At 47.0% G+C, this 24,916-nt stretch overlaps 1 protein-coding gene across 1 annotated transcript; it reads right to left on the reverse strand.

The window, feature by feature from the left end:
- Positions 1–459: 459 nt before the first annotated feature.
- On the reverse strand, positions 460–24,632 carry LOC148131054 (uncharacterized). The gene is made up of 6 exons (XM_087959131.1): positions 24,500–24,632; positions 7,138–7,243; positions 5,388–5,485; positions 2,542–2,703; positions 1,115–1,266; positions 460–534 (listed from the first exon to the last, which is right to left on the reverse strand). The coding sequence occupies exons 2-5, from the start codon at positions 7,235–7,237 to the stop codon at positions 1,144–1,146; spliced, it is 483 nt and encodes a 160-aa protein (XP_087815257.1). The 5' UTR covers positions 7,238–7,243; positions 24,500–24,632; the 3' UTR covers positions 460–534; positions 1,115–1,143.
- Between the last annotated feature and the right edge of the window lie 284 nt (positions 24,633–24,916).

The following is a 24,916-nucleotide window of genomic DNA, read 5'->3' on the forward strand; positions in this document are numbered from 1 at the left end:
TTCTATGTTGTATTCTATTCTATTCCATATTTTCTCTTCCCTTCCCTTCCATTTCATTCCATATTTTCTATTCTATTCTATTCTATTCTATTCTATTCTATTCTATTCTATTCTATTCCTATTCTTTTCTATTTCTATTCTATTCTATTCCATTCCATTCCATTCCATATTTTGTATTCTATTCTATGCTATGCTATTCTATATTCTATGTTGTATTCTATTCCATTCCAGTCTCCCTTCCCTTCATCTATTCTATTCTATTCTATTCTATTCTATTCTATTCTATTCTATTCTATTCTATTCTATTCTATTCTATTCTACTCTACTCTACTCTACTGGCAGACTAACTTAATACAAGTGTCTCCTTTAATTCCCTCCCAAAGCCCACCTTTGAGAGCTCACTCCCACCTGATACTCTGGCATCCTTCTTGCTGGTCGATAGTCACAACCATTTTGGACCTCGGTATTCTCCTGCTGCCTGGAATTCTCTTCCGAGTAGTTTATCGGGATAAATCCAGAAAGCCTCTTGGAGTGCTGGAAAGGAAAGGAAAACTGAGTCCCCCATGCAAAAAAGAGGTGGAAGGAGCGACCCTCGAACCAAGAAACAGACGGTCCTCGCACACACCAAGAAAACTCCAACCGTGGCAATTTTGAGCCCTTGTGGATGTCAACTCCCAGAATTCCCCAGCCGGCTATGCTACAAACTACAACTCACTGTCTCCAGGTGACTGGCCCAAAGTCACCCAACTGGCTTTTGTATCTAGGATAGGACTAGAATTCACATCTCCTGTTGATGGGCCGTCACACAGCCAGCTTTTATGCCTAAGGCAGAACTAGAACTCAAATCTTCTGGTGATTGGCCCCAAAGTCACCCAGCCGACTTTCAAACCATCCTAAGATGACAGTTTGATCACATGACCACGGGGACCCCTGCGATGGTCATAAGTGTGAAAAATGGTCCCAAGTCATTTTTTTCCCCAGTGCCTGTTGTAACTTCAAACAGTTGCTAAACGAACCGTCGTAAGTCAAGGACTACCCGTATTTTTCTTCTTTGCTTTTGGCAACGAGTTTTGAATGAAAAAAAAAAAAACCAAACAGATAGAAGACCCCCTACCCGGATTTTGTGCCGTTCCTTGAAGCCTTCTATGCTTTCCATGTCGTCTTTGACTTTCTTCTCCTGCGAAACGGGCCCGCCTGGAAGACGATCCGGGGCGCCGGTTTCTGTCTCAGGCTCTTCTCCCAGCCAGGGCTTCCTCGTACCGGGACCTGGGACCCCGCCACCAAGGGGAGGAAAGCGTCAGGATCCAAGGGTCTGTTTTTTCCATAAGGACCCCCGACCCAAGAGGAGACTTTGAAATGCTATCCTTTCTCTCGTCAGAAACGGAAAGGTTGAGCCCCCAAAACCGTCACTCCCAAAGAAGAAATGCATTTTCCGATGCCCCCCCCCCAAATCCATTAATTATAGGCATATTTCTTTAATGTATACCCCAGCTTTAGTATTTTTATGAACAATTCAAGCCAGGGAACGTATTCATTGCACACCTTCCTCCTGCTTGTCAACTAAAAAAATATGCCTTTGGTCTTTTTAGTTGCCAGAAAAAGAGAGTGGGAGAAAGCAGTGCATTCCTTAAATGCCGCAGATAATCGTCTTCGCAGCCGAAGCTGTTGGCATGCAAGATTATTACTGCAGAGCCTGATTGATGACTCTTGGCTATGGATGTCTCTCATTGGACAATATAATCCAGGGGGTGGGGGGGAAGGCCAGGGTCAAGGGTGAACTGACTGATGTGTCAGTCGGCTGCAGCCAGGAAACATCGACATATCAATTCCTAATAAATCAAACTTTTTTACTCTAAGAGACGTGGCTCGAGACTTGTGATTTGAACGGGGGCGCACGTTGGAGCCCTGACACTGCTCTTTCCCCCACAAAAACAACCCTGTGAGGGCTGGGCTGAGAGAGAGAGAGGGACTGGTCCAAGTCACCTAGCCGGCTTTCACGCCTAAGGCAGAACTAGAACTCACATCTACTGTTTCCAGCTTCCGGAGGGCCTCCAGGGCTCGGGAAGGCCATTTTCGCCCTCCCAGAAGCCTGAGGGAAGCCTCCGAACTCTGGGGAAGACAAAAAAAAAATGACCCTCCCAGAAGTTCCGGTAGGCCAAGCCCACCATGGCTTGGCCCACCTGGCAACCAGGCAGGGAACCAGTGGCTGGGATTTTGGAATCCCACCCTTTCACGGCTAAGGCAGAACTAGAACTCACATCTCCTGGGGATTGGCCTAAAGCCACCCAGCCAGCTTTCAGATCGTGGTAAAGATGAAACCGTTGCCTAAGCGTCTGAATGTTGATCCCGTGACGACGGGGACGCTTCAACGGTCGTTAAGTGTGAAAACCGGTCCTAAGTCCCTTTTTTCCAGTGCTGGTGGTAACTTCAAACGGTTGTTAAAACGAACCATCGTAAGTCGAGGACTACCTGAATATTTCTTCTTTTGCTTTTTGCAAAGAGTTTTGAATTAAAAAAACCAAACAGACAGAAGACCCCTACCCGGATTTTGTGCCGTTCCTTGAAGCCTTCTATGCTTTCCACTTCCTCTTTGACTTTCTTCTCCTGAGAGACGGGCCCCGCCTGGAAGACGATCCGGCGGGCTGGTTTCTGTCTCAGGCTGTTCTCCCAGCCAGAGCTTCCTCGTACCGGGACCTGGGACCCCTGAGGGGAGAAAAGTGTCAGGATCCGAGGGTCCGTTTCTTCCATAAGGACCCCCGACCCAAGAGGAGACTTTGAAACGCTATCCTTTCTCTCATCAGAAACCCATCGACTCAGGACTGATACTTGTATACCAAAAATATGCAAGAGAAAAGCAAGAAGGGAAAGATGTCCTTGGCACTCTTTTTCAATTTTTAGAAATGGCGGTTTGTACTTATGTAAAGCTGAATGAGCAACAGGATGATGGGGACAAAGAAGAAGCCATCTTTGATGAACAAATAACTTTGGTCGGAAAAGGGAAAAAGAAAGAGAAAAAGGAAAAGAAGACTTTAAGATCTGGAAAAACAACCCAAGAAGAGAAGAGTAAGGTGAAAAGGGGACATTATGTTAGGAAACAACAGAAAGAGGGAAAGCAGAATAAAAGGGAGGTGGAGAGACAAGGGGGTAAAGAGGACAAGGAGAAGAAGAAGCAAGGGAGAAAGGAAGGGATGAGAAGCCTTAATGGTGGGGAGCAAGTTGTAAAGAAGAAAAAGTTTTTTAGAGATAATGGATAATTTATTGAAAAGGGGATTCTAGAAAGGTACATAAGATTGCATTTCTATATTTGTATTTAGAAATCACCATAGAAAATTAGAAATAATATGTAATTTAAAATGCGATAAAATATTTAGTATAATTTAGTGAAAATTTTGTTAAGGGGAGTACTGTAATGGAACAATGATTTAAGATATGTGATGTGGGGGGGAATAATTTTGGAAAGCATAAGTGTTCCCACAAAGGCATGATATTTAATTGAAATGGATAAAATGTTCAAGATATAAATGATTGATAATATTAATGATTAGACTATGTTATTCTAGTGAAGTTTTTTGTGAAATGAGAGATTTGAAGTAGGAGAACGGGGAACATTGTAATGAAATAATGATTTATAATATGTGACGTGGGGGGGGGAATAACTATGGAAAATAGGTGCTCCCATAAAAGTATGTGATTTAACTGAAAAATAATGTGTTAAATGTTTAAGATATAAATGAATATCAATATTAATGAATAGATTTGTATTGGTTTTGATAATACTGTATAATTTTAGAACGTACCAGACAGAATCCCAATGTAAGTTATGTGTTCTATATTAAATATTATAAATATAGGGGAAAGAGATAAAGGCATCATTCTCCATTTAGTGTACAGGAGAAGTTTTTTTTCAAAGAAGAAAGATAAATGGATAGCTGGAAATAGAACAGACAAAGAATAATAAATATTATGATTCGAATTGAGAGGAGATAAATAAAATAAAATTGAGAAAACTTAAAAGAGAGGAGAAGTTATATAGAAAATTGAAAATGCTAACAAGATATGGAATGGTATATAAAATGAATATGAATTTGAATTTGTGTCTGTATCAAGAGTTTTAACCCGGGACTAAGCAACTTTCAGAAAAGAGATTTTTTATGCTTTTATGTTTTGTGTTTCTGTGTATCTATGTTTTGCATGTCTTTAAAAATCAATAAAATTTGTCCCCCCAAAAAACAAAGAAAGAAACCCATCAACTCCTGGTGATTGGCCCAAAGTCACTCAGTTGGCTTTCATGCCTAAGGCGGGACTAGAACTCACTTTCTCCTGGTGATTGGCCCAAAGTCATCCAAATGGCTTTCATGGTTAAGGCAGGACTAGAACTTACCTTCTGGTGATTGGCCCAAAGTCACCCAGTTGGCTTTCATGCCTAAGGCGGGACTAGAACTCACAGTCTCCTGGTGATTGGTCCAAAGTCACCCAGTTGGCTTTCATGCCTAAGGCGGGACTAGAACTCACAGTCTCCTGGTGATTGGCCCAAAGTCACTCAGTTTGCTTTCATGCCTAAGGCGGGACTAGAACTCACAGTCTCCTGGTGATTGGCCCAAAGTCACTCAGTTTGCTTTCATGCCTAAGGCGGGACTAGAACTCACAGTCTCCTGGTGATTGGCCCAAAGTCACTCAGTTGGCTTTCATGCCTAAGGCGGGACTAGAACTCACTGTCTCCTGGTGATTGGCCCAAAGTCACTCAGTTGGCTTTCATGCCTAAGGCGGGACTAGAACTCACTTTCTCCTGGTGATTGGCCCAAAGTCATCCAAATGGCTTTCATGGTTAAGGCAGGACTAGAACTTACCTTCTCCTGGTGATTGGCCCAAAGTCACCCAGTTGGCTTTCATGCCTAAGGCGGGACTAGAACTCAACAGTCTCCTGGTGATTGGCCCAAAGTCACTCAGTTGGCTTTCATGCCTAAGGCGGGACTAGAACTCACAGTCTCCTGGTGATTGGCCCAAAGTCACTCAGTTGGCTTTCATGCCTAAGGCGGGACTAGAACTCACAGTCTCCTGGTGATTGGCCCAAAGTCACTCAGTTGGCTTTCATGCCTAAGGCGGGACTAGAACTCACTGTCTCCTGGTGATTGGCCCAAAGTCACTCAGTTTGCTTTCATGCCTAAGGCGGGACTAGAACTCACAGTCTCCTGGTGATTGGCCCAAAGTCACTCAGTTGGCTTTCATGCCTAAGGCGGGACTAGAACTCCCCGTCTCCTGGTCATTGGCTCAGAGTCACCCAGCTTGCTTTCATCCCTAAGGCAGTGCTAGAACTCACAATCTCCTTCTCTAGCCTAGTGCCTTAACCCGTGACTAGATCAAATTAGCACATCCTGTTCTTGGCTCACCTCTCGGGCTTGCTTGGGGATGTCATCAGCCTCCTCTTCTTCCTCCTCCTCTTCCTCGTCCTTTATCCCATAGGTCACGCTTTCCGCCTGACTGGCATCTGTGCAAAGGAAGCGTCCGTCACTAAGAGGGAGGTGACTTCCCTTCTGCAGAAACCCCCAACAGCGTCCCAGTTCTAAGCCCATTCAGGAATTTGGCTTCTCCAAAAGGATTTCAGCCCTGGAATTCCCCACGCCTGCCTGCCTGAGGCCCAGCCCGGCACCCAAAACATCTCCAGGTGGTCTCCCGTCCTTCTCTTCACCCTCTCTGCAACTGCGGGCGTCTCATTCTGAAGCCCGTCAGAGGCCCCCACGTGCCTCCATCTGTCTGCGGGCACCTGGCCAAGCAAGAGCAGCCTTTCCTGGGTTTACAAAATGGAGGCGGCCCTCGGCTTTACGACCACCTCTGTCACTAAGGGAAATGGCCATTATCTGAGTCACACCCAATTTTATCACCTTTTATGCAGCCGTTGTTAAAGCGAAGAAAGGTTGTGAAATTGGGTGCGATAATTAACCGTCTCACTAAAAGGTCTGGTCCCAATTGTGGTCATATGTCAAGGACTGCCTCACAGGCCAGTGGTTCCTCCAATGCTGGGAGCCTCCATCGTGTTTCTCAACCTTGAGGATGGGCTGCAATTCCCAGATTCCCCCCACCCACCCATGCAGCTGGTCTTCCCAATTGTCAAGGTTGGGAGATATTTCTCCAGAGAAAGAAAATGGCACACATGTTCCACCCAAACTATCTCTCTCCTCCTTTCTTCTTTTGTTCCTTCTTTTGTTTGTTCCTCTTTTCTCTCCCTCCTTCTTCCTTCCTTCTCCCTCTTCTCCTTCCTTTCTTTATCCTCCCTCCCCTTTCCTTTCTTCCTCCCTCCCTCCTCTTCCTTCCTCCTTTATCCTGCCTCCGTCTCCCCTCCTTCCTTCCTCTCTATCCTCTCTAGCTTCTCCTTCCTTCCTTTCCATCCTTCCTTTTTACTCTCCTCTCCTTCTTCCTTCCTTCTTCTTTCCCTCCCCTCCTTCCTTTCTTTATCCTCCCTCCATTCTCCTTCCGTCCTGCCTCCTACTTCCATCCCTCCTCTTTTCTTCCCCCTCCCCCTTCTCCTTCCTTCCTCTCTTTATCCTCCCTCCCTCTCCCCTCCTTCCTTCCTCTTTATCCTCCCTATCTTCTCCTTCCCTCCCTCCCTCCCTTTTTACTCTCCCCTCCTCCTCCTTCCTTCACCTCTCCTTCTCTTCCTTCCTTCCTTTTTATCCATTCTCGTTCCTTTCTGCCTCCTTCCATCATCTTTTCTTCCTCCCTCCTTTATCCTCCCTTTCTTCCTCCTTCCTTCCTCTTTATCCTCCTTCCTTCCTTCCCTTCTCTTCTCCTTCCTTTCTCTCTCCCTCTGTGGAGATTCTCAGTCATCCAGGTCATGGTTGTTCCAAACCTGCTTTTTCAAGAGGCAACTGGAGTTTCTGGAATAAAGAAAGTCCAGTTGCCTCTTGAAAAAGGAACTTTGGGTTCTTCCCTTCTTCCTTCCTTTTTTCCTTCCTCCTTCCGTCTCCTTCTTCTCTCCCTCCCTTCTCCTCCCTCCCTGCCTCCCTTACCTTCACACCCCTTCTTATCCCCCTGATAAGGCAAGCCCACCCATCTCCAAAACCTGACCTTTGACCCCAGGGTCAGAGAGGGGGGGGCTGCAGGCTGCCCCAACACTTGATGACCTCTTGGGCACAAAGGTACCTGCCACTTTGCCCTCCTCGGAGGGAGGCTCCGGGTCGCTGCAGTCCCCGTTGACCAAGGTCAGGTCCATCGTCCACATGATGTTGTTTTCCCTTTTCATCTTCACCTGCAGGAGAAATTTTCCAGGAAGACAAATCTTCAGCCAAACCAAACTTCGCCCCATGTTACTCATCGTAGCAAAGCAACCTCCCATTTTTCTTGGATCCCAAATGAGAACATTTACCCCCCACCATTGCAACTTTCCAAGATTTTAAAGAGGTTTTTTTTTGTAGGTTGAGACAAATTTCAACTCCCACAATTCCCCAGCCGGCTTGCTTTAAGATGGGTGGACTTCAGCTCCCAGAATTCCCTACTCGGCATGCTTCAACTCAAAAGGAGAAAAAAATCTCCTTTTTTCGGGCCTAGACGGACCAGGGTTTTCTAACCTTGGCCGCTGTAAACTGTGTAAAATAGGGCTGGCTGGGGAATTCTGGGAATTCAAAGTCCACCCTTCTTAAATAAGCAAGCCAGCTGGGGAAATCCCAGCTATGACATGTATCCTGTCCCTGGAGATTGGTCAGTATTTTTCAAACTTAGAATCCATAAATTGGGTGGGCCTCAACTCCCAGAATTCCCCAACCAACATGGCTGGCTGGCTGAGGAATTCTGGGAGTTGAAGTCCATTCATCTTAACGCCGCTACAATTGAGGAAGGCTTTCTGCCAAAGTCTGCAAACTCTTGCCAAAAGTTAAAACAGGTTTAATTCAACTGTCATCCCCCCCCCCCCCCACAAAAAAACCCCAAACTTTTAGTTTATTATTTTAATAAAGAGGGACACCCCTGGATGTCCCAGCCTCCCCCCGTCACCATTTTTGTCCCAAAACAGAAAGGCCAACCAAAGGGGAAGAAGGAAATGTGGGGGGGGGGGGATTAGGGGGGGGAGGAACAAAGCCTCCAGGTGTCCGCCTTGATCCTGCAGGGATCACAAAGGGATCTGCCCAGGCAGGCCTCCCGTTGGCTGATTGCAAAATACAAGAGGTGGGTGGGGGGGGAAACCTGTTTAAATGGATTTTCCGGCAAAGAATATTCAGAGAGAGAGAAAAAGAGAGGCTCAGGCTGAGAACACAACACGACACACACAGAGACTCACAATCATTTCCACACACTGCTGGGTCTGCATGCCACCTTCATTGCAAAGGGGTGCAAACGGCCCCGGATGGCATCGCAACTTGCCTAACGTTGGGTGCCAAAAGTGAATTAAATTGCAAATGGAAGCCAATTCTGGATGGGGCAGCCCGGGCAGATTCTTTCAAAGTACATACAGGCCACGCTTGGTGGCTTTGCCCCAAAAAGTAAAAAAATACTGGGGGGGAAATTAGAATGTGGATAAAAGGAATTACAAATATTCAACTAGAATTCAAGGCCAAAATATTTTTATTGGGAATGATAAAAGGTCATTACGCAAAAGAAATGAAATATTTAATTCTCCATATAATTATGGCAGCAAGAATTGCATTGGCACAATGCTAGAAGGGTGACCAAATGCCAACAAATAATTTGATAATTCAGAAGGTTCTTGATTGCACTGAAATGGATGTACTTACTCAAAAACTGAAGGGATGAGGTAGACTCAAAATATTTGGGAAAAATGTTGGGAATGTTTGGGAAAAATGGTACAATTGGATCAAGGATAAAAACCAGGGAATAAAAAGATAAGGGATTGAAAAATAAAGTGGTTAGATTAAGAGTATTTACCAAAAATAGGAAATGAATATTAGTAAAATTGTTTTCGAGAAAAGAACACAACGTCTAAGTTGATTAGAAATATATATGCTTTATGTTTATTTGTTATGTTTTTCATAAATGTTGTATATTAAGTATTGTGTATATATACTTATTTACCCCTGATACCTCCAGCCACAGCCCAGCCAGCCATCCAGATGAAACCTAGCTTCCTAATAAACGATAGCCGGCCATTCACCCGAAGCCAAGCCAAGCTAAAAGCCCCCAATACACGAAACACAATCAAGACAAAAAAATGCTACAACACAGACAGAAGATATTAGAAACACCAATCAAGCAGAACACAGCAAACTCCAAGACCAATAAACACAGACCAAGACTCCCAACCAATCAGGATGAAGAAGAAACCATTCTGGCACAGCAGTAGGCTAGCCCCAAATTTAAAACAGAAACGGCTGTGAAAGTCTGACTCACAGACAAACACAATGCACAAGCCTGATGATGGCAGATGAGATTCTGCCGAAATGTTGCTACAACTTTAAAAGCACAACTACAATGATACATAAACTATAAACTATAATATATAAACTACAAACTATAATGATTATATATAAATATATAATCTTTAATAAAGTTTATCTTAAATTAAAAAAATAAAAATAAAAGTACATACAGGAAGTACTCGACTTATAGCTGTCCGTTTAGTGACCAAAGTTGCAATGGCACTGAAAAAAAGCGAGTTAGGACTGTGTTTCCCCCTTACAATCGTTGCGGCATTTTTCTGGAGTCATGTGATCCAAATTTGGCCGCTGGGTGGCAACTGACTCGTATTTATGATGGATGCGGTGTCCCTGGGGGGCCATGCGTTTCCCCTTTTGAGACCTTCCGACGAGCAATGGGGACCGAGATTCACTTAACGACCATGGAACGAGCTCAACAAGAGCAAGGATTCGCTGAACAACCAGGTCAAACACGGTCACCAAATGGAGCAAAACTCACTTAACTTGTCTTGGCTTAGTGGGAGAGGTCATCATTCAGTTACATCAGTTTGTTTAGTGACCGTTTGGAGTTGCAATATTACGGGAGAAAAAGCGAATCATGATCTTTTTCACACTTATGACCGTTGCCCGTTTTTCTCGTGATCAAAATTTGGACTCTTGGCAACCGATTCATATTTACGACGGTTGCAGTGTCCCTTTTGGGACCTTCTAACAAGCAAAGTCAATGGGGGAGGGGAAGACAAATTCACCTAACAACTGAGTTACTAACTTAACAACTGCAGTGATTTGCTTAACCGTGGTGGATAGAAAGGTCGTAAAACGGGGCAAAGCTCATTTTAGCAAGTGTCTCGCTAAAGCAACGGAAATCTGGGGGTCCCTTCTGGTCATAAGTCAAGGGCTAATTGTGGGTGCCATTGTGCACATTGGTTCCATCTGTAGGATTCGTTCTGCGACTAAATTGAGCCTCGGTGGCGCAGTGGTTAGAGTGCAGTACTGCAAGCTACTCCCACTGCAATTTGGCAGATCAAATACCACCAGGATCAAGGTTGACTCAGCCTTCCATCCTTCCAAGGTCAGTAAAATGAGGACCCAGATTGTTGGGGGCAAGAGGCTGACTCTGCAAAACCCTTAGGGAGGTCTGTGAAGCACTATAAAGCGGTATATAAGTCTAAGTGCTATTGCTAAATGAAAAGTGAGCTTTGCGAGACAAATTGGCGCCTTTTGAAACGGAGACCCAGATAAAGGCCTTGTTCTGACCCAGACTTCATCAAAGGTAATTAAACACAAACTTGCTTTAAAAGCAGAACCTATTTTATTGCAACACTGGGAAATGCTTTCCTTTCCAGCCAGAAACTAATCTCAAACAGTTCCCCAAGATAAGCACACACCTTTCAGTTCTGTGGAATGCTGCCAAAAACAGAAGTATCCAATTAACTAAAAAAGAAACCAACCGAAGTGCCAGAAAAAAACGACCAGAGTACACAGAGCTTCAAGGAGGACTCAGAACCGATCGAACTACTTTGCTTCCTGCAAAGGTTTCATCATCTTGGCCTGACTTTTATCCCTTAGGGGACGGCCAATCACCTTCCAGCCTTACTCCTGAGTTGCCCCTTTTCTCTCAGCTGGTCTCGCCTTCTGGCAACTCTGCGCATATGCGCATTGGGAACAGGCTCCCTCTGCTCCTCTGCCTTGCTGCTGCCAGACTCTGGAGGCTCCAGAGGCAGCACCCCACTCCCAGATGGTCCTGGCCCCACCTCTGTATCGGACGCAGGTCCCTCATCTGAGTCCTCTCCAGACTCCCGGACTGGTCCCCGTTCTTCCCCACTGTCCAATTCCGCTGCTGTCTGCATCGGCGGCCGGTAAACCACAACAAGGATAGGAGGGCTCAGAAAAATACAAGCCCTTCATTTCGAGACCATTCAAAGACGTGAGGGCACCGAGAAACACGACTTATGACCGGTCCTCGCACTTACGGCCACTGCAGCATCAGTCACCTGATCAAAATCCGGGCCCTGTAATCTGTGCACCTTCCTAAGCCAGGCTTCCGACAATCCCTGGAGGAAATCGGATTTGTTTTAACGACCGCACGAATCTCTTACCCCATTTTCGCCACACCACAGAAACAAATCGCTGGGGTCTTTAAGTGAATCATACAGCTGCTAAGCGAATCCAACCCCTCTCCTCCCCCAGACTTGGCTCGTCTCAAGCTGGCTGTGCAGGTCGCCAATGGCAACCCAGGAGCCAGGATGCTGCAACCCGGTCGCTAGGCAACCTGATTTTTTGATCATGTGACCCCATTCCCCGGGGATGCTGGAAGAACCTAAATTTGGGGCATTTCCCTGGACCAGGGATCCCCAAACGTGGCCACTTTAAGACTTGAGGACTTCAACTCCCAGAGTTCTCCAGTCAGCTAATTCTGGGAGTTGAAGTCCACCAGTCTTAAAGTGGCAACGTTTGGGGACCCCAGCCCTGGATTCATCCACACTCTCTCCCCCCCACCCTAAAAAAAAAAGGCCCACCAGTTCCCAGAATGCTTCACTCAATTCCTCCAGCCAAAAGGATGTGGCTTGAACTCTCTCTCCGCCCTCCTCCAGCCTTCCTTCCCACTTTCCTTGATATAACCACATTATCACCGGAAAGACCTGGGCCTGCAACAGGAAACGTCTGTTCTCCAGCTTAGTAATTTCTCAGCTTCCCTTCACTCAGGAAGGGTCGCACACCAGTTTTGCAATTTGCCCAAGACCCTTCCCCCCTTTTTTCTTCTTTTTAATAGTAAAATCAACACTTTAGTAATTTGTCAGCATCCCAACTTACTTCAAAAATATATAATGATATGATAGTATGCCTTGCAAAATAATTTAGCCCAAAAATGCTATGCAAGACGTATCTTAAACTTATTAACAAGAAGTATAAAATACAACCTTATATCAGGATTATTTCAACACAAAAAAACAGGAATACTACAATACTACTACAATAAATTGTTTTGCAATTCAGTGTACGGTATAGTATAATATAATAAAATATAATATAGTAAATAAGTAGAATACAGTAAATAAAATTATTACAAATGTAAATATGTAGAACATTTCAAGTTCAAAACACTTTTTGGGTCTCAGGAACTGTGCTTGGTTAGAGGGAAAGGAGATTTAGCGTGACTTGATCTAACCAGCTTTGGTCACTACGATTGTGAAAACTCTAGAAAGGATGCAGACAAAGGCAACTAGGCTTGATTGATTGAATTGGTTCTGAATTGAATTCTTTATTGTTATTGTATGCATAAACACAGTGTATATACAATGAAATTCACATAACACCCAGAGACCAGACTCAACATGCACACACACGACAATCCCCAAACACCCCCCACCCACCCGCCAAAATTCCCCGCCTCCTAAAAACACACACAAGCCTCCACACCACAGCTCACTGATGGTGGTTCTTAAGTTCATTGTTAAGTACAATTATAGCTCTGGGATAAAAGCTGTTCAGAAAACTCGTGTGGTCCGAGTTTTAATTGTTCTGTATCTCCTGACAGAAGGCAACAGCTTCAGAAAGATTGTGAGCAGGATGGGAAGAGTCGCTGAGAATGTTGTGCGACTTCCTCAAACAGCGAGAGGCGAAGGTGTCGTGCAGGGCTGGTAGCTGGAGCCCGATGATATTCTGGGCAGTTTGAATGATTCTCTGTACAGCAGGCTTGTCCAACCCACGGCCCGCGGGCCGCATGCGGCCCAGGTCGCCTCGTAATGCGGCCCAGTGCCCACCCCAACCTTCTGGCAAGAGCCAGTGAGGAGGAGGAGGAGAGGCAGGCGCGAGGCGGGGCGAGGCGAGCGCCACGCCAAGCAGCAACAGAAAAGGCGGGTGCCGCCGCTGCTGCTTCTGCCCCCGCTGCCGCTTCTGCCCCCGCCGCCGCCGCTGCTTCTGCCGCTGCCGCCACTGCTGCTGCACCGAGCCTCCCGGTCCTCGCCTTCCAGTCCTGCCGCATCCAGCCGGGCCATTTGCAGGAGGAGAGGTAGGCGCGAGGCGGGCGAGCTTTCTTCCCCCCCCCCCACAAAATTTGGCTGGAAAATTAATAAAAAATAAATAATTTTTAATAAATAATTAATAATAAATAATAAAAATAATTTATAATTTATTATATAATTTTATATAATTATTTTATAATAATTTATTATATGTGCGGCCCAAACCAAATTTTCATCTTCTAATGTGGCCCAGGGAAGGTGAAAGGTTGGACACCCCTGCTGTAGAGCCTTTTTTTTGTCCGCTCCACAGCTGCTCCCATCCCATGCAAGGATGCCGTATGTCAGGACACTCTCAGTGGTGCTGCGGAAGTAGATGCCGAGTTAGGTTTGTCTTCCTGAGCATTCTCAGGAAGTGCAGCCTCTTCTTCTGTGCCTTCTTTACAAGCATGTTAGCATGATGAGGGGACTGGAGGCTAAAACATACGAGGAACAGTAGCAGGAAGTGGACATTTCTAATGTAATGGAAAGGACCAGGATGTTAATTCCCTGCAGCAACAAGGGGGCTCACTCAGTTAGTCTGATGTGGTGGATGTTGGCTTGGGAAGTCCTGCAAATGCGTGGCACTACTTCCTGTGAGCATCCATGGGAAGTGATGCCTGATCTCTATTTCTACGGCGATGCTGAAGAGATTGAAAAAGAAGAACAGGCTGCAGCTGACAAGGCAGTTACCAAGGAGGAGTTCCAGGGTGAATGGACAGCCCCGGCCCGTGAATTCACTCCACCTCCACAACCTAAAGGGTCTTACTGGTCTGAAGAGGTACAACGATTTGTCTCATTTGAGACAACCATGAACCCACATACAGATAGGAGGTTGTTCAGCTGGCCTGGTGGTGTAACCAGAACAATCTGGAACTGAACACACTCAAAACCGCAGAAATGGTGGTAGACTTTAGGAGAAACCCTCCCATACTACCACCTCTTACAATACTAGACAACAAAGTATCAACAGTGAGACCTTCCAATTTCTAGGTTCCATCATATCACAAGACCTAACATGGACACCTAACATCAAAAACATCATCAAAAAAGCACAACAAAGAATATTCTTTCTGCACCAACTCAGGAAGCTCAAACTTCCCCAAAGGAGCTGCTGATCCAGTTCTACAGAGGAATGGTTGAGTCTGTCATCTGCCCCTCTATAACTGTCTGGTTGGGTTCTGCAACCCAACAGGAGAGACACAGACTCCAGAGGATAATTAGGACTGCAGAAAAAACCAGTACTACCAACCTGCCTTCCATGGACATAATAATATCTGTATACATTTCTTGTTGAATTTACATTCATGTTATATTCTAGTCAACATTATATATCATATTACATCATTATTAAAATGTCATTAGGGTTTTTTTTTATTTCAGTTTCCAGCTATCGTTGAAAGCAAATCCCAACTCTTACTAGATTATATTCATGTTATAACTTATTCAGAATGATCTATACAGTGTATCATTATTACCGCATCCTTTAATTTCTTACTCTACTTTCTAACCATCCATAAAATAAATCCCAAATCTTACAACACTCCCTTCCTTCTTGCTCCCTAATTGCTAATGTTAACCTTGGGTTTTTTTTTTCTTTTGAAGACGTTTCGCTTCTCATCCCAGAAGCTTCTTCAGCTCTGACTGAATGGTGGGGAAGGGAAGAAGCTTCTGGGATGAGAAGCGAAACGTCTTCAAAAGAAAAAAAACTAGGAAGTCCAGTTGCCTCTTGAAAAAAAAAGCACCTTTGGGACAACCACGACTTGGAGGACGGAGAATCTCGACAGACTTTTAACCAGGGATTAAGGAGAATAATTAATCAGTGGAACCGCTTGTCTTCAAATGTTGTAAATGCTCCAACACTGGAGGTTTTTAAGAAGAGATTGGGCCACCATTAGTCTGAAATGGTGTAGGGTCTCCTGCTTGGGGGTTGGACTAGAAAAGTGGTCGCCTACCAGTGGCCAGGGACCACTGGTGGTCCGTGAGAAAATGTTGGTGGTCCGCAGAGAAATGTCTCCCCCAAAGCAATTAATCCAGGCTGGGCGGGAACACAAGGCTGCGCCGCCCACATGGCCTGTGGGAATTGCAAACAACACAAGGCAGTGAGGGGAGGGGGGAAAGGGCGGAGGGAGGAACTTGCCCCACTTGCCCCACTTGCCCCACACGCCTGGCCTGACCACCGGGCTACTTCTGTCCGCTTCTTCTGCTTTTGGCTGCAGGCAAGGAAAGCCGCAGAAGTCTTTCTTTCTCTCCCCCAAACTCTGCCAGAAATGAGTCTTTGGGACCCTGCAAGGCCTCCTGCTCCGAGAGGCTGCAACGGCAAAGACTTAATTTCTGGTGGAGTTTGGGGGAGAGAAAGAAAGACTTCTGCTGCTTCTGCTGTTTTCCTTGCATGAAGCCAAAAGTCTCTCTCTCTCTCCCCCTGAGAACAGAGCTGGAGACGGTATCCTGCGATCCCAAGTAAAGAACGATCGATCGGTAGGAAAACGGGGTGGGGGATTTTCCTGCAGACATTTTGGGGGATTTTCCCAGGGTCTCTGGTCCGAGGGATTTTAAAATGATGGGTTCGGTGGTCCCTGAGGTCCAAAAGGTTGGCGACCCTTAGACTAGAAGACCTCAGGGGTCCCTTCCAAGTCTGTGATCTGCCTTTTTGATAAAGATGTCAGAATGCACGGTATTTAAGCAGATCTCTGTTTGATGAACGCTAGAGAAAACTTCGTTGGCATCATTGAAATGATTTTGAGCACCAAGTTGGATTGCAGGCATGGAATTTTATACTTTTGTGAAAGCTACCCTCTTTGGATTCATACGTTCGTTTGAGCAACTGAGCCTAGTGGTTTTCTTGCAGACATTTCATGACCCAGCTAGGTAACTTCATCAGTGCTAGAAGGGCGTGAGGTTGATGTAACCTAGTTTGTCTATGGAGATTCTTGATTATCCAGGCCACGATTGTCCCCAAAGGTGCTTTTTCAAGAGGCAACTGGACCTTCTGGTTTCTCTCCGAAGACGTTTTGCTTCTCACCCAAGAAGCTTCAGTTCAGTTCTTCAGTTGAGAAGTGAAACGTTTTCCAGGAAAACAAACCAAGGAAGTCCAGTTTTTCTTTTGAAAAGTACCTGGATTTGAAATGTCTGCAAGAAAACTACCAAGAGGCGTAAAAAAAAAAAAAATTTGGCAAAGAAGCCCCCGTGAGTTATTTGTAAAAATAAAAAGGCAGGATGCAAATAAATACATTTTTTAAAAAAAAATAAACACTCCCACCATGATGGACAGGGCAAGTCTCTAGTATGTAAATAGGGGATAAACCCCACTCCCTTCTAGCACTGATGTACCTAGTTGGGTTATGAAATGTCTGCAAGAGAACAAGAGAGCACCCACAGACTGATCCCACAATTGCCCACCCTACTTCTTCCTCGTCCTCCTCCCTCCAAACCCCCTTCCCTCTAGCACTAGCTGGGCCATGAAACATCTGCTAGAAAGCAACCAAACGCAAGAGACCACCAAGAAGCCCCCAAATCACCCTCCTCTTTGCAAATTCCACTCCCTTCTAGCAATGATGATGTTACTTAGTTGGGTCATGAAACATCGGCAGGAAAACAGCTAAGATCAGAGGGTACCAAGGATGCCAGAGTCCTTCTCCACTCTACAACTCCCTCTTCCCATCTAGCACCAGATGGGTCATGTAAAACCACCATGGTTTGATGGGTCAAGAAAACCACCAGTCAAAGAACACCAAAGACCCCACCCTCCTCCTCCTCTCCATAACCCCCCATCTCGTCCAGCACTGAGGATGTTATCTAGTTTCAGCAATGAAACAACCAAATTCAGAGAGCTCAAAGGCACCTAGAACAAGGTCTGTGAACAAGCCACACAAACTGACATACGTAAGGGATGGAAAGAGGACAAACAGACACAAGTAGATCTACGGCTGGTTTGATGCTCACCGGTGCTTCCTTACCACAGCAGAGAGAAGAAGAGAGATCCAGTGGATCACTTCTGGTCCCTAAATTTAACTCTGAAGAGGGTTTGGTGAACCGGTGTAACAAAAACAGCCTCGTTGTAAAGGTAGGAAAAACTAAGAGAGATTGCTGTTGGTTTCAGAAAAGGTAGGCACAGCCACACACCTCTGCGTGTTACTGATTCACCTGGTGGAGGTGGTTAGCAGCATCAAGTTTCTGGGCATGCAGCTAACAATTAGGGTGGCTTGGTCACTCAAGAGTGAGACGAAGAAGCCTGCATTTTCCGCGTAGCGTGAGAAAAGTGCATCTCCTCCCTTCGCCCGTCCTTGCCATTGTCTACAGAGGGACGATGGAGAGCATCCTGCCCTATGGCGCTCCTGTCTGGTTTGGAAGCAGACAGAAACAGTTAGCTCTGGACAGGAAGGCAGCACAGAGTGGTGAGGGCAGCAAAAAAAGATTATCAGCCCTTCAGTCCCTTCTATCCAGATGGTGTGTGTGTGTGTGTGTGTGTGTGTGTGTGTGTGTGTGTGTGTGTAACTGGAGGATTTTAAGAAGAGTTTAGACAGTCACTTGCCTGAGATTGTATAGGTTCTCCTGCTTAAGCAGGGGCTGGACTAGAAGACCTCCAAGGTCCCTTCCAGTCCTATTCTAATTCTATTCTATTCTAATTCTATTCTTATTCCTTTCCATGTTCTGTTCTATTCCAATTCTGCTCTATTATTTTATTATTTCATTCTTATTTCTAGTCTAGTCTATTTTATATTCTGTTTTCTATTCTAGTCTATTCTAATTCTATTCTATTCTTATTCCATGTTCTGTTCTGTTCTATTCAAATTCTGTTCTATTATTTCATTCTTATTTTTAGTCTAGTCTATTTTATATTGTTTTCTATTCTAATTCTATTCTATTCTTATTCCGTTCTGTTTTCTATTCTATTCTAATTCTATTCTTATTCCATGTTCTGTTCTGTTCTATTCAAATTCTGTTCTATTATTTCATTCTTATTTTTAAGTCTATTTTATATTGTTTTCTATTCTAATTCTATTCTATTCTTATTCCATGTTCTGTTCTGTTCTATTCCAATTCTGTTCTGTTCTTTCATTCTTATTTTTAGTCTAGTCTATTTTATATTGTTTTCTATTCTAATTCTATTCTATTCTATTCTATTCTTATTCCATGTTCTGTACTATTCTATTCCAATTATGTTCTGTTCTATTATTTCATTCTTATTTCTAGTCTATTTTATATTCTGTTTTCTATTCCAGTCTATTCCATTCCATTCGTATATGTTTGTATATGTATATTATCGCATGTGTATGTGTGTGTTATGTATGCGTATTGGTAGATATATATGGCGAGCAAGGGTGAATGCAGCCTGGATGCGTTGGCAAGAACTCACGGGTGTGTTATGTAACACAGTGGCCCCCAACCTTTCTTGAACCAGGGACCGGTTTCACAATTATTTATTCTTCCACGGACCGGTACCTGAGTAACGCGAGACTCCACCGCCATCGGGACGGCTCTTCGTTCAAAGCCACCACCACCCCTTCGTCGAAACTAAGGCGCGAGCACCCAAACGTCACTTTCCAACCGAAAACCCAGAAGCGCCGTCGAAACAAGATGGTGGCGCCAAAGCTTTGCGGCCCGGTAAAAAATGATCCACGGACTGGTACCGGTCCGGGGACCGGTGGTTGGGGACCCCTGATGTAACAGACGAAGGCCAGCCTGTCTTAAATCTAAGGTTTACAAGACAACCATCTGCCCTGTTTCACTGTATGGCCCTGAATGCTGGGCAGCAACAACAGGGACCGAAAGCTCTCCCCATGCCATGGAAATGGGAATGCTCCGTTGGATATCGGGCATCTCTCCCTTCTTGACCACATCACAAATGACTCCATTCAACATTTTGGCGGTGGCACCAATTATAGAGAAGGTGAGAGAAGGCCGACGCTACTGGTATGGACACATCCAGAAAGCAGCACCTTCCACCCTGGCCAAGGCTGGCTATCAACTAGAAGCCAATGGCCGGCGACCTCGCGGGCGTCCAAAACAGAGATGGCACCCTCAACGGGTAAGCCAACTGCAGGCCTGCGCCCTGGAGACACAGCTGACCGTGCAAAATGGAATTCAAAGATCCAAAAAGCAAACCTTGCACCTGGGGGAATATGAGGAGGAGAGGAGGAAGGGGAGGAGAAAAAGAAAAAAGGGGAAGAAGTAGAAGAGAGGGAGGAGGAGCAGGAATGAGAAGGAGAAGGAGAGGAAGAATAGGAAGAGGAAAAGGAAGGAGAAGAAGAGGAGGAGCAGGAGGAGAAGGAAGGAGGAGAGGAGGAGGAAGGGAGGAGAAGGAGAAGGAGGAAAAGAAAGGAGCAGGAATAAACAAAGGAGGAAGAGGAAGAAGAGGAAGAGGAGGAAAAGGAGGAAGGAGAAGAAGAGGAGGAGGAGCAGGAGAAGGAAGAGGAGGAGAGGAGGGAGGAAGGGAGGAGGAGGAGGAGGAGAGCAGGAATAGAAGGAGGAGAAGGAAGAGGACAAGGAGAAAGAGGAAGGAGAAGGAGAGGAGGAAGAGCAGGAGAAGGAAGAGAAGAGGAGGAGGAGGAGGAAGGAAGAGAAGAGGAAGAGCAGGAGAAGAAGGAATAGGAGAATGAAGAGGACAAGAAGAAGAGGAAGGAAGGAGGAGGAGGAGAGGAAGAAGAGCAGGAGAAGGAGAAGGAAGAGAAGAGAAGGAGCAGGAGAAGAAAAATAGGAGAATGAAGAGGACAAGAAGAAGAGAAAGAGGAAGAGGAAGGAGAAGGAGAAGGAGAGGAGGAGGAGAGGAGGAAGAGCAGGAGTAGGAATAGGAGAAGAGGAGGAGAAGGAAGAGAAGAGGAGAAGGAGCAGGAGAAGAAGGAATAGGAGAATGAAGAGGACAAGAAGAGGAAGAGGAAGGAGGAGGAGAGGAGGAGGAGGAGAGGAAGAAGAGCAGGAGAAGGAATAGGAGAAGAGGAGGAGAAGGAAGAGAAGAGGAGAAGGAGCAGGAGAAGAAGGAATAGGAGAATGAAGAGGACAAGAAGAAAAGAAAAGGAAGAGGAGGAGGAGAGGAGGAAGAAGAGTAGAAGGAATAGGAGGAGGAGGAGGAGCAGGAGAAGGAGGAGAAATAGGAGGAAAAGAAGAGGAGGAAGAAAAGGAGGGAAGAATTATGCCACCATTGTTAAGCAAATCACAGCAGTTGTTAAGTGAGTTGCCTGGTTGTTAAGCGAATCCACTTTCCCTGGGGAGTTTGCTTGCCAGAGGGGACCACGTGAGGCCCCCAGTGGACGCCACGACCGCCTTGCCACCGTTAGAGAGTCTAACTTTCCCTTGGACTTTGCTGGCCAGAAGGTCGTAAAAGGGGATCACGTGACCCTGGAACATGGCAACCGTCGTAAGAATCAGTTGCCAAGCATCTTGAATTTTGATCGCAACAGTGCGACGGTCGTTAAGTGTGAAAAAACGGTGCTAGGTCACTTTTTTCCAGTGCCGTCGTAACTCTGAACAGTCACTAAACGGACGGCTGTAAGTCAAGGACTGCCTCTAAAGGCCACAGGCCCTGCGGGGAAGCAGGCACAGGATGTGGCTTTGATGCATTAAAGGTGCAAAGAATCCACTTTAAGACCGTTTGCCATTTTTATCCATTTCGTCTTGGGTTGCTAACAGTCATTCTATCCATCCAGGCAGTTCTCGACTTACAACGGTTCATTTAGTGACCGTTTGAGATTACAACGGCACTGGAAAAATGTGACTTTAGAACCCATTTTTCCGCAGTTTTTAAGGGCTTTGCAGCGATCAAATGTGATCAAATTTCAAAGGCTTGGCAATTGTTTCATACTTACGGCCGTCGCTACCCTCCTGAGGTCGTGTGATTCCCCTTTGGTGACCTTCTCACGAGCAAAGCCAATAAGGAAGCCAAATTCACTTAACAACCGGGTTACTCACTTATTGGCTGTGGTGATTCACTTAACAACTGTGGCAAAACTTTCCCTGGGGAGAGAGGCAAAACTCACTTAACAAATGTTTCAGATGACTTAATTTATCAGCTGCGGTGATTTACTTAACAACGGTGGCCAAATAGGTCACAAAATGAAGCAAAACTCACTTAATAAATGTCTCAGTGACTAACTTATCAGCTGCATTGATTCACTTAACAACGGTGGCAAAAAAAGGTCACAAAATGAGTCAAAAGTCACATATCAAATGTCTCTGGTGACTAACTTATCGGCTACATTGATTCACTTAACAACAGTGGCAAAAACAGTCACAAAATGAGGCCAAACTCACTTAACAAATGTCTCAGGTGATTTAATTTTTCAACTGCGGTGATTCACTTAGCAACGGTGGCAAAAAAGGTCAAAAAATGAAACAAAACTCACTTAACAACTGTCCCACTTAACAACATAAATTCAAGGCTCGATTGTGGTTGTAACTTGAGGACTACCTGTACAGGTAAACCTTGACTTGCAGCCACAATTACGCCCAAAACGTCCACCGTTATGCCGGGTAGATGACCAATGACTTTGGGCCCATTTTCCGAGCTCTTTTTGTCCCAGGTTGTTAAGCGAATCATGCAGTCGTTAAACCAAATCTGCCTTCCCCCCACTGACTTTCTCGGAAGATGGCTGGGAAGAGGATACGGACGTTGATCCCATGACCTAAATCCAAAATCCACAGCGGTTTTCAAGGGCCCAGATTTTGATCTCATGGGGATGCCGTTCATAAGTCACTTTTTTCGGGGACGTCACTTCAAATGGCCACTAAATGAATCACTGTACGACGAGGACTCCCTGCGCTAGTGGCCAGGCGCATGGGAATTGTTGCGCTCCTTCTGGAGAAAAAGCTGAGAAGCTGTTGGATCTCTGGCCTCCCTCCTCATCAATAATCCATCAGAATAGGCCTGGAAGGGACCTTGGAGGTCTTCTAGTCCAGCCCCCTGCTCAAACAAGGAGAACCTATGCTATTTCAAACAAGTGGCAAGCAGTTCCGCTGGTTAACTGTCCTCCCTGTTCGGAAGTTTCTCCTTAATTCCAGGTTGCTTCTCTTCTGGATTAGTTTCTCATCCGTTGCTTCTTGTCCTGCCCTCCGGAAAATAAATCGACCCCCTACTCTTTGGGGTAAGAATACTATTGGAATACTATTACCCTTATGCCTTCTTTACTTTAGGCTGGCCAAACCCAATTCCTGCAACCTTCCGGTGTTTTTGGCCTCCAGGCTTTCAATCCTCTTAAGTTGCTCTTCTCTGCACTTTTTCCCCAAAAGTCCCAACATCTTTTTTTTGGTAACGTGGGGACCAAAACCAGATGCAGGATGCCAGGTGTGGCCTTACTCGGGCTTTACAAAAGCAGTACTAATAACTTCACGCCATTTTGATTCTATGCCTCTGTTTTTATGCAATCCAAGACTGTGTCGCCTTTTTGGGGGCTGCTGCACAAGACTGGCTCATCCAGCAGATTTCCAGATAACAGAATAACAGAGTTGGGAGGGACCTTGGAGGTCATCTAGTCCAACCTTCTACTGTTCCAAATATTAGCCTCTACCTAGGATCGAACTCACAGCCTCCTGATTGTGAGGCCAGGAGAGAGTCCACCTCTCGGCCAAAGGAGCTGCCCTCCCAACTAGCCAAAAAGGATGCACAAAGGATTAAAAAAAATTAAAAAGCCGCACTGCACAGCACACACAACCACCTCCCTGGGGCACTAGGACCCATCCTCCTCCCCCCAAACTCGAGGCTCCTTGTTGGTGCTGGACTACAACTCCCATCGTTCTTGCCTGGGGGTGGTGGGGGAACCCCCTCCCCACCCCCCACCTCTGGCCCGGCCCGATGCGCTCGAGTAGCCCCAAGCGTGCAGGAGAACTTGGAGAAGTCGTAAAGCGAGGCTCGGGGGGAACGTTCCCACGGCCAGCACGGGATGCGAGTCGCGTTTCGGGCCAGACGGACTCCGCGGGGCTCTGGGGAAGCGAGCGGGACCCGCGTGGGGCCGGGCTGCCAGAGATACGACGCGCGCACCCGCACTTACGGCCGTGGCTCATCCCGCCCACGCGTCTTACTGGCCGGAGTGGACATCCTGGGGTGGGAGGGGGACAAGCGACCCCCTTTCCGCCTGCAAGGGGTGGGGGCTACGCTTTGACCCCTCCACCGGGAGCTCCGGCAGAAAAATGGGGGCTGGGGGGGTAGCAGAGGGAACCCCCCAAGGAATGCCGGAAGGGGTCCGCAGCGTGCTTCCCACGGAATGATCGCCCCCTCCCCTAGGAAATGCCCCCCACCTCCGGCGATCTACCTGGCAGGGTTGTCGGGCTCCACCCCCACCCCCCACCCACTCACTCACGACCGGGGAACTCAGCAGGGCGGGAATCAGCTCGCCGGGCCGCCACCCCCACCCCCAAAAAAGTTCCCACCTCCGGGATGCGCTGGACGGACCGAGATGCCGGCGCCCGGACAAGCCCAAAGTGCTTCTCCGCGGCCGTTTTGCAGCCTGGGAAAGCAGACTCCAGGCGGGGGGCAAGGAGGGGAGGGGTTTTGCGGGGGTTGCGGGGGGGAGAGGGTTTCTTCAGGGGATTTTGCAGGGGAGGTTTCAAGGAGGGAGGGGGGTTGCAGGTGGGGGAGGGGGTTGCATGGGGAGGGGGTTTTGCAGGGGTTGCGGGGGAGGGAGGGTTTTTCAGGGGGGACAGGGGATTTTGCAGGGGAGGGAGGGGGTTTTGCATGGGGAGGGGGCTTGCAGAGGGGAGGGGAGAGGGCTTTTTTCAGTGGGAGAGGGGATTTTTGTAGGGGGTTTCAAGGAGGGAGGGGGTTTTCAGGGGGAGGGGGCTTTGGAGGCTGGGGGTGAAGAGGGAGGCAGGCAGGCAGAAGAGGGGAGAGGGCCTCCCCCAGAGCCTGGGTGCCCCCTCCCCACGTTCTCTCCCTGCAGGGCACAGCCAAGCAGGCGCCCACCGCATCAAAGGGGGCGCCTGGGGAAGGCGCCTGGGGAGGGAGGGCGGTCGTTGCCCTCCCCCCCTCTCCCCCCAGCCTGGAAAAGTTTGCACCGGCTCGGATCTGCTCCTCTTTTCGCTTTCTTTCTTTTTTTTGCTCTGCTCCGCAGCGCGGAGTTTCTTCTCCTCCTCCTCCTCCTTCTCCTCCACCCGCCTCCCGCCGGCCAGGTTGCCTTTTTTTTTTTTTTTTTTGCCTCTCCCGGCTCTTACCTGTTTCTCCGGCCGCTGCCAGGCGTGACTTTTGCTTCTTCTTCTTCTTCTCCTCCTGGTTTTTCTTTTCCCGGGTTTCGAATCGGAAGCGAGCGAAGCCCAACCCCGCGCCGTGGCGACCTGGGCGGCGAGATTTAACCCTCCGTGCGCTGCGCCCAATTCCCTGCGCGAAAGGCCAGCCCGGGGCCAGGAGGGTTGGGCGACCCCTCCCCTTTTCTCCCCCTCCCCAAGGCGGGAGGGGAGGGGATCGGATGGCAAAGCACGCCTCCCCACCCCACCCCCACGGCCGGCCCCTCCCCAACCTCATCCCCCCTCCCACCTCCGTAATCCTCCCTGGTCCGGTGTAAGGACAAAAGAGGCGGATCTCCAGGTGAATGCGTTTCCCTGCTGGGGTGGGGGGAGAGAAGGAGCTGCCCA

The sequence above is a fragment of the Notechis scutatus genome, chromosome 3, assembly GCF_049901735.1.
Source record: "Notechis scutatus isolate UNSWTSFEM ecotype Mainland chromosome 3, rNotScu1.2, whole genome shotgun sequence".
In the NCBI taxonomy this organism is placed as follows: Eukaryota; Metazoa; Chordata; class Lepidosauria; order Squamata; family Elapidae; genus Notechis; species Notechis scutatus.

Bases quoted from the DNA above. Each gene is read 5' to 3' on its own strand.
- LOC148131054 (XM_087959131.1), bottom strand. From the start codon at position 7,237: ATGAAAAGGGAAAACAACATCATGTGGACGATGGACCTGACCTTGGTC. The intron at 2,704-5,387 runs GTGAGCCAAGAA...TTCTCCCCTCAG, and splicing joins TCCCCAAGCAAGCCCGAGAG to GGGTCCCAGGTCCCGGTACG. The intron at 1,267-2,541 runs GTAGGGGTCTTC...GCGGGGTCCCAG, and splicing joins AGGAACGGCACAAAATCCGG to GTCCCGGTACGAGGAAGCCC.